Source organism: Eurypyga helias, unplaced genomic scaffold (assembly GCF_000690775.1).
Source record: "Eurypyga helias isolate BGI_N326 unplaced genomic scaffold, ASM69077v1 scaffold7041, whole genome shotgun sequence".
In the NCBI taxonomy this organism is placed as follows: Eukaryota; Metazoa; Chordata; class Aves; order Eurypygiformes; family Eurypygidae; genus Eurypyga; species Eurypyga helias.
The window spans coordinates 20,247-29,934 of NW_010231405.1; the positions used below are offsets into that span (position 1 = coordinate 20,247).

A 9,688-nucleotide genomic window follows, 5' to 3' on the forward strand; every position below is an offset into this window, starting at 1 on the left:
TGTTCTAATCATAGCGATGTACATAATATTTTTAAACTTAGGATAACAGGATTTTTGAATGAGAAATTTAATCAAAACAGTAAAATGCTTAACACTCATAAGAAACTTACCTCAAAATCAACATCATCAAAACAACCACAAGTTGCATATGGACCAATTATTTTTAGTACATCTTCTTTGCTTTCATTCTGTATGGTAAACTTTGGCAGAAAAGGATCCCAGTTCTGTACAACATACCCAGCTATTGTACCCGGTGGGGACTGAACTTCTAACTAGTAAACAAAACAAAACAAATCTCATAAACTATTTTATATTATTATATTTGTCCATTATAGTGATTTTTTGATAAAGACAAAATATTTATTTACTGAATATAATCATATATAACTTTACTAAACTGGGAACTGGGTCTTACAAGTCAGTCCAATTATGTTTTTTAAATACAGCAGACAATATGAAGTTCAAAAGCTGCCCCAGAAATGAATAAATACATATATAGAAGATTTGATAAAAGTCATATGCTATGAAAAGGTTTTGTTATTGTCATCAGTGAGTATCCAATATATATTTTTTATATAGTAGCTGTGCTACCAAAAGATCTTTTTTTTTTCAAATCCTGATGCATTACATTAAGTAGGTGAGTTAACCTATAACACATTTTCCTAAGACAAGAAAGACATCTGAATAAAGGACAGTCAAAAATAAGGAAAAAGATCTGATTCTCTATAGAAACTGCATTTTTCACTCAGACATTAGTCTGTGCCAGGACATGCAGTGTTTTAGGGTGTTACCTAGCTGGAGAGACATCTGTGTCATCAGATACAGAAGCTCCATTTGGGATGTCAGGAAAGTAAGGTCCCATGATTGGGAGAAGGCATCCTAAGAATATAATTCGTAAAAGGGCATTGTTTATCAATAGTTACTTCTAAATGAAGGCCCCCATGCAGTCCGTCAAGCTGAGAGGTGGCCGTGAACTCCTTCCTACCATCCTTGCATAGGGTGCGCAAGTCTTCATTAATGCTGTGCACATACAGCGAGATGCTCAGGCAAAAGGCAATTAGGATCCACTCACCTCTTGCAGGAAGCAGGGGAACCAGCAGCTGTTGCATCTCAAGGGTCTATTCACTGTAATCACTTCTCTGCCCATGTTATCAGCAATCCTAATGGTGAAAGACCTTATAGGCGAACACAAGTTACGATCAAAGCAACCATTTTCTTCCACTGCAAAGTAAACTCTTTGTCCCAAATGGTTTTTTATCTCATATTTGCTGGTGGTCTCTGTGCCAAGTATGGCTAATAAAGCAAAACAAGCAGTATGTTACTTTAGAGTTATAGTTAGCCTTTACCAAGACTTACCAAATTCAGGTTTGCATACAAGTTTATAGCTCAAGTCTTCTCTGAAATATATATTCTAAAAATCTATGGAACCGAGACTGTTTAAAAAACTGTTTTGAAATAATGACACAAAGAAAACATGCCGTTATAAGGCACTAATAATGTCAGGTCTGTACTTTGAAGGAACATGTAGTTCAAAGGACTTTGATTTGCTGTACACGGAAGTACAGATCACAAAACAGAATTCAGATCCTGAGTTTCGGTTTGGGCTTCTTCTTACTTTATCTTCTGTGAAAAGTAACAATATGAGGCTGTCCTACTTCAAAGACAAAACTTTCACCTAGTGAGCTGAGCAGGCCAAAAAACATTTTGAATGGGAAATACATTAAAAAATATTTTAGTTGCAGAACTTAATACCTGTTCTGTACTTTGCAATTCTGAGGAACCATGTAAATAAAAACTACTATACTCCATTTTGTGTATTTTGACCTTTCTTTATTTGTTTTGTTTCTCATAGCATGTTAATTGTTGTTAAAAAAAAATATTTTTTTCCATGGATTGCAAAGATGGTTAAATTTTAATAACCTTGAGGGAGAGACTTTAGGACTGGCATAGAGATTACCCACTGTCTCTCCTCATTGGTCTGCTGCAGGCCAGGCATAAAGAAAATGAGCTTTCACCACACTAACACCACATTACAGGCCTGATGCAAGGTCAGTAGGAGGCCTCACACTGACTTTAACAAAGTAGGGGCAAGACTTGGAAGCCTTCTGGAGACATTTGTGTACCAGGACCATTATGGGTGGCAAGGATTGCACCATACCTTCAAGAAGCTCCACCTGCTGATGAATAATTATCCGGTCCAGCTGTTTCAGGGAAAAAAACACAAAACAAAACCAAGATGGTGGATGTTGCTGGGGTTGCCAGTGATCACCTGTCTATTTTCAAGGCTCATCTCCCTGTTATTAGGATTTCTTTCCTTCCAGAGATGCTCAAGTTGGGTGCCCAGGGACTATCTCAAGTCATACTTTAGACCTGTCTCTGAAATGATGGGTGAAGAGCGTGACACTGGGTGCTGTGGACATGTAATTCACCCACATGTTTGAAGAAAAATAATCTTCACTGGGGGAAGGAGGAGGGCAACATGGAAAGACATATGTGAGAAGCAGGACCCACTTCTCACTCCTGTTCCTCTCCTTGTTCCTGATTCTGGTTCCTGTTCCTGGTAGAGGGGAAGCCCCGTACCCCAAAGCTAAGGTTAGTGCTGCTGGGCACCATGGCAGTGCAAGAGTGAAAGAGTTTCTGATCAAGCTCAAACCATGCTGCAGCCACATCCCAAAGGCCTCCAAATGGTCACGCCAGGGGGCCAGAATGAGAAAAATAACAGGTCTCCAGAGAAACCCTTAGCTGGCTGAGACAGTCTTCCTCTGTGAGCTGGTTACAAAAGCAGGACAAAAACTGTGTGCCATGCTTTTCTGTGCTTATCGTCCATCCAACATTATTCTTTTTTAGAGAACAATCATTAGTATTATAAAAACTAGCAAGACTTAATTTCAGTCCACCTTTCAGTATTATGTTACTTTTTATGCCTGTTTTATGTGATAGTTTAGGCTTTGCTAATTTCTTTCCTCAAATTCCTGATGGGCAAACACTTGGCACAGGATTTTGCCGTTACTCACAGCTGCAGACAAAAAGCACACAGCATCCTTCTGAGACCAGCATGTCACAGCTTTCCAGCGTCTGTATATTTTACAACTGACAAATCTTGCCTGGTACGTATTCAGACTGTTGCAGCCATTTGTCAATTCTAGTCATCTCCTGCAGCTAGTTCAGGCTGCAAAGAAAAGCTGGTAAAAGAGAAGCTTCTTTATCCCTTTCGTTAATCTCTGAAATGTGCATGCCAGTAACTGAAATAAAAATACGTTTTAATTACTTTTTTTTTCCCCAATTATTTTTGCTGTTTGTAGTTTAGGTTTCATGAGAGATGTAAATTCTTGGAAAATGCTCTGCTGATGAAAAAAGAATAAATGAGTTAAAGATGGCAGGCTTATTTTAATGTTTTAGTTTGATTTTAATCTTGATTTCTTTGCCCCACATATACTTTTACAGGGAAAAGAAAATTAATGAGCCTAAGCAGTAAAAATCTTGAGTGATTTTGGTCTGTGTATTGGTTTATTGTGTACAGTGCATAAACAATGTTGAGACAACGTGGCAGTACCACTTGTTAGGTTTGCTTGTTTTGCCTTTCACTAGTTTCTGCAAGGCAGCTATTCTGATGCATCTTTTATTGGGGCACTTGTGGATTAAGGGAATTTGCACTTGCATTTGAAAGCATATAAAGCCCTTTGGTTTACAAGGGTCTGAGTCTCCTTGAGTTCAGATGTGTTAAAATTCCTTCTACAGAGCTAATTTTTAGTGTTCAGTTTTTTGGGCATTACATTTACATCTGATCAGTCTAAGGAAGTATAAATTAAGAAGCTTCTTATAAGGTTGGTTAAGCCTGAATGGTAGCATAATGTGCTGTTGTGCTACTGGGAAAATTCTTCTCTAATATCCCCTTTGTCTATTCCTGCTACAGGCAAAGTTTCACCTGTCTATTCCTGCTATGGGCAAAGTTTTCTTCATTTTTTGTGATGGAGACTGAACAATTCCTCAAACTATGGCTGGGAGATAATAACGAGGTTTGGGTAACTTGTTTTGTAGGAAATTGTTTGAAGGCTGTCAGTTTTGTCATGATTATAGAAAGCATGGTTTCAGTTTGCCAGGGCAGATGCAGTTTACTACCCTTCTCTGGTGCATCTTGGACAACTCCTCAGCCTCATTGATGCTGGGTGTGTAATTGCAGAGTGAAATGCTGGTGGGCCTTAACGTCCAGGACAGATATTTTCTTTTCCTCTCATCCAACACTATATGCTCTGTCCTTGAGCTACTGTTTAGAATAAGACTGTAGGGATCTCTGTGAGATTCACTAAATCTGGATCTTTGTTTCAGAGTCAAACATGTCATGAACTTATTAAAAAATATATTCAGCTTTCTCAAATGTATCCAGCTATCTTCCTCACTCCTGCTGGAGATAATCCCAGAACCTCATTTCTATTTGTTGTCCTGTATTTATTCACAGCCACTTTCTATGTAACCTTTCTTCCAGTAATATAATTCTATGAATTAAACGTCTCTTTTCCCACAGGTTGTTTAGTCTTTTAGGTACTCAGTCATGGTTCCCCCCCGGTAGCATTTTGTTGGTCTAAAGATAAAACACTTGCAGTCTTGTTTTAAAGCAGGTTTGCTATTCCCCATGTCCTTCTAGTAACACCTCTGTGTGACTATTTCAATTTGCACCCACCTTTCCCTAATACACACAAAAATCACAAGGTTACACAGGATTCCAGTCTTCCCAATGGCGTCAAAAATGCCCAGTTCTGCTAGAAACATCTTCATTAATCTGAGAATTTCATTACATGAAAATCTCTTAGTTCCTCAGGATAAATCCCAAGGGATCACCCTTGCAGCTGTGAATCCCACATTCATTCTGCAGGCAGCCTACTGGTCAGGTCTGTTTTCTGCTGCAATCTATCCTGCATGAACTTGTTTCATTAGTCACACAGCCAGTATGACTTCAACCCCTCACACCAAAATGTTCTGCAACGCACGGAAAGTCTAGCTGTCTATGCCAATAATCAGCATTGCACACATGCTTTCACTTTTCAGACTGCAGAGAAAATTGAAAATAATTAATGAGGGCTGCAGCACAGACACATGGTTATTGGGCCTAGAACAAGCATGAATGAAGTCTTGAGTTCTGGTTACAGTTCTGACAGCCACTTGGCTCTTTCATCTTTATGTCAGATGTAAAGCTTCTATAAAATGGAGTAATAGAATTTGCTTGCCCACGCTGTATGGGTAAACCTGAGGTATAATTCATGTTCGTACAGGAGACTGAATATGTAACCTGCCAAGTATTTACTACCACAATCATTTGTAGACTAAAAAGTGTAACTCCCACAGTCTGTGAGCAAATGCTCATGTAATTGACAACACATATCATTTTGTGCATGGGTGCCGTGAAATGAAAATCATAACTCCACATGAAAGATTGCTTCTGAAAGGTCTCCTAGTTTCATTAGCTACCTAGGTATCTTAGCTCCAAATGTAAAATACGTTCCTGCTTCTGCACAAAACTACCAGGAATGTCTGTGTAAAATACAGACCAATACAAACACAGCAGAAGCGCGTGTAGCAGAATCACAACCTGACTGCATCCGGGTGTGAGTCTGTCCCTGACCATACCAGGGAGGGTGTTACTCAGCATATATGAGACTGACAGAATCCAGCCACATGTGAAGTGCAAACTGGAGTCAGTGTCAAAGCAGTGACCCCCCCAGTAAAAAAGTTCAGGAAGAGATGAAACTTCTGGAGCAGAGCTGCAGACCAGCACTTTCCTACTCATCCTCTCCCACTTCCAGTTGTTTCCCTTTCTCGGGCACGGGTGCTCTCCTGCCCACAACCCAGCACAGAGTGGGTGTGTGTTTGTAGCCACCCAGGCTTATGCTCCCAAAGCTGTCTCCCTGGGAGGTTGCCTCCCCAGGACCTTACCCTCTAACCTGGAGACTACTGTCCTTGGCAAGAGGAGCTCAGGAAACCTTTGTGTTCCTCAAAGGATGGGTTATACGTAGGTTAGAATTCTTTCACACACTGCCTGTTTCAGTCCTTTTGAGGCCAGATGGAGTTTGATAGCCATTTCTCTGAGAGTGAGCTCTTAAGGAGTTGGAAGAAAACTGAAGGGAGGACAATGCGAGGGTAATACTATGACCTACAAGAAGTCCTAGATGGAAGAAAAACATGGTTTTGGTGTAAGGAGGGCTGCATGCACAACAAACGTATTTCTATGAAAACAAATGGCAGCACTGAAGGAAGGGCTTGTCATTCCTACACTCCTTATTTCACAGTAATATCAAACAACAAAAAAGCCTCTCCATCTGCACCTGCCCTCCCCCAAGAAAAAACCCCAAACAACCCCATCCCCCAGAGTATCAAAGAAATCTACAAGCAATTCTAACATTTGGGAAGATTCAGGACCTGGTTCAGGTACTCCAGACCAGGTGGCAAATTATAAGCATGTGATCTTTGCTTCCAGAGACTTGTTGGTTCAACAGGCTTATCCTGTTCAGGAAGGTCAGAAGAACCGGGGAGGTAATCCTTAAAGGTTGGGTTGGTTTGTCTCTGAGATTCTGTAGGAAAAGAATTAAAAAAAAAAAAAAAATCAATCAGAAATTAACAGGGCCAAGAAGCACCTAGCTGCTTGAATCGGTACTGGAACACTAATGTCACATTCTGCCTGTGACTGCATCAGCGTTTTAGTTGAGACCAGGAATGAGGATCCGAAATGAAGGTCCCACGCTGATGGTCCCACACTTTGAGACTCTGATTCACTTCATAAGGCAGTCTTAGAGTATGCAAAGTAGAATCACTAGATGAAGCTAAACCAAGAGGCGTGGTCTTGGAAGGTACCTGATCCGCTCTGGCAGACTGCAAGCACTCAGCCTGTGTGAGAAGGCTGGAGCTGGTCTGGACCCGCAGACAGCGTGGCCACAAGCTCCTCAGCAGCAGCTGCTCAGCCCTGCTCGCCATGAGCTGCCCTGCGTGCCAGTGGGCACCCAGCTGCTGGGGGCTTCCTTCTAGCAAGACGCTTTCTAGCCTTCTGAGGGCATGCATCTCTTAATTAGAGATAACCTTTCCAGGGATCTCAGATTTCTCAAGCTGGATGTTATAACCCCGGTATCAAAGTCTACACAGCCTCTTTAGAGTATAGTATTCTTGCTATAATATTACTATTACTATAGTAATAGTATTACTGATAGTTTTACTATTACTATAATAATATTTCATTATTATCTTAATGAAAAGATTAGATACTGTTAAAGCTGTGTTTTCTGGTTTGCTACTGCAAACACATCCTTTAGGACACTCCAATGGTTATCTTGGCTGGTGCTGTGAAGGTAATGAGAATATTTGCTGTTACAGGCACCCACATGCCCACACTCATCCACAGGCAATGTCTCCCACAGTGCAGTGATCACCTCAGCCATTTGATTCTCCACAAACTCCTACTGGTTTCACTACGCGCATCTTTCCACAGCCTTCAGTTATACTGGCTCTGCCAGAACAAGAAGGAGCAAGCTGAAGCTCTCCACGTATAAATGGCAAATCTTCGTATTAAGCTGAGCCCCTGCGCTTCAGCAGCAAACAGTCCCCAGACTGATCGTTTTTATGTCAAGTGTGACAGTACTTAGGGACAATGGGGTCTGAGGTCCAGAAGGAATATTGGCTCTAAGTCTGGAGCTCTCTTTTGCTGTTGTGGGTTTAAATGAGATCCTTTAGCGTGATTTGAACTCACCGTAGCTGTTTCATCATTTAATCATATTTTGAACTTAATTTGTCTTTGCAGCCACTACTTTCTTTCAAAGTCTGAGACCACAGGAAGAAGAAGTAGCCCCTTTGAATTTGTAGCTGGCTTTTAAAAATGTATAACTGGGTAATAAATATTTTATATGTTCTTCTGCATCATTTTACCTCACAGGGTTCTGTTACTGCCGTAACTCTTGTTGTTACATGAAATGCCATGAAGTGACCGAGTCTTAGTGTTATTCTTGAATAATAAAAAGGAAAAAAAGACAACAAATTGCAGTTCTACCTGTCAAATTTTAAGCTATACAAAAATCAAACAGTAAATACATTAAATATTGATGATAATCCAAGCTACTCTGACACTTCGTCTATTTTTCTGGATGCTTCCCATTTCATTTATTGTATGGGAAAACTTAAAAGTTACCATATGATATGGTGAGCATTCTGTGCAACATAATTTGTAGAGTTACTTCTTCCTAAAAGTAGTATATTATCAAGTTCCTTCATTATGAAAACCATATTGCACAACACAACTATTTTGCTGCTTCTGTTAACTACTATGCGTTAAAAATATATAGAACCAAATCTCTCTTATATGGCTAAAGACAAGCAAAGTAAAAAAAGTATATTGCAAGAGTACAACAATGCTGTAAAACCTGCTTGCTGCTGTATACCATTTAGTGCTTTAAATGCAGTATGTTTTGAGTATTTTGTGGGCAACAAAGAAGGGTAAACATTTGGCAAACATAAATGGATGTTGCTGAAATTCCCTGGGTCAACATCTGCCTCTGTACGTCACAACAGGGTGACCTCTGTGAGGCTGCATTTATGTTAAGAAAAAACAGATTTATATTCTTCTACTTAGTTTAGATATTTGAAAACATGGAGAAAACAAATTTATAAGGCTGGTTAGATCAGCATGCTGCAATGTTTGCCTACAACCCCAAGTACTCAACCAGCTGCTGCTAAAAGGCAATGCATGACAAAGATGAACCCAGATAGAAGTAACCTGATCAAATTCAGTTATTCTTCAGATATTTATTTTCCCTATGTGGTTATCGGGACTCTGGCCAGATTAAAAGTGAAAAGCATTTGTTGGTTTGGTGTTTTCAAAGTGGAATAGGAGTGTGCAAAAATCGTGGTACTCTTGGCTCTGTACCTGCCCTTCACACGCATCCTGTATGGGCAGGTTTAAGCACAAAGATACAAACACTGTATTTTCTGCTTGAATGCAGATGCTCACATTTTGTAACATATTTTATTCAAATAACATTCTAGTATAGGTTTTTAGTCTCCTTAGGAGCCTCTTGAATGCTGAAAAATTAAAGGAAGCCAAAACAACTGTGCTTTGGCTGATGTGGTTTTAGCCTAAAACTCTCATTTCATCAGACTGCTGATTGCTGGAAACGTACAAGACTGTAGTTTTCTGTAAACATGATCTAAAAATACAGACTATAGATGCACTTACCTTGAGAGGCCATGAAGCTTCCTGAGTCACTTCTTCAAAGGAAGCCAGGTTAAAAGAAAAGGCTTTTCTTGTTGCAGCAAAGAAAAAAAGAGCACAGCATGCACAAAACTTCAGAAGGTGTCTGTCTACTCCATATCAGCTTACAAAGAACTGGAGGAAATGTACTGCCTTTCTCATGTTCCAGAACGCTGCATTTTATGTCGATGGACAACAGGGGGAGATGATGCTAACAAACAAGAAAAAACATTATTCATTTCAAGTCGTTTGCACCAATGGAAAGAGCGAAAAGTGTTTTGTGAATACAAAGAAACAACTTCAGTGTACCCACTGGCTAACCAAACACATTAGATCTAAAATTCTGCTTTATAATGTATGTATATATTCTGAGACTACACAAATTCTATCTTTATAATTCAATATTTATGTTTCTGCTTCTTCAGGGTATCCAGTAAAGACAGAGGATCTGTTTACCTCCATTTC

General features: G+C 39.8%; 1 protein-coding gene across 1 annotated transcript in view; it reads right to left on the reverse strand.

The window, feature by feature from the left end:
- Nucleotides 1–9,688, reverse strand: part of PLSCR5 (phospholipid scramblase family, member 5) — a 13,276-nt gene that overhangs the window by 2,083 nt on the left and 1,505 nt on the right. The window contains exons 2-5 of the mRNA XM_010161058.1: nt 6,412–6,563; nt 2,159–2,201; nt 1,073–1,293; nt 111–272 (exon numbers count right to left, since the gene is read on the reverse strand). Coding sequence (XP_010159360.1) covers nt 111–272; nt 1,073–1,293; nt 2,159–2,201; nt 6,412–6,563 — 578 coding nt within the window. The remainder of the gene's footprint in view (nt 1–110; nt 273–1,072; nt 1,294–2,158; nt 2,202–6,411; nt 6,564–9,688) is intronic.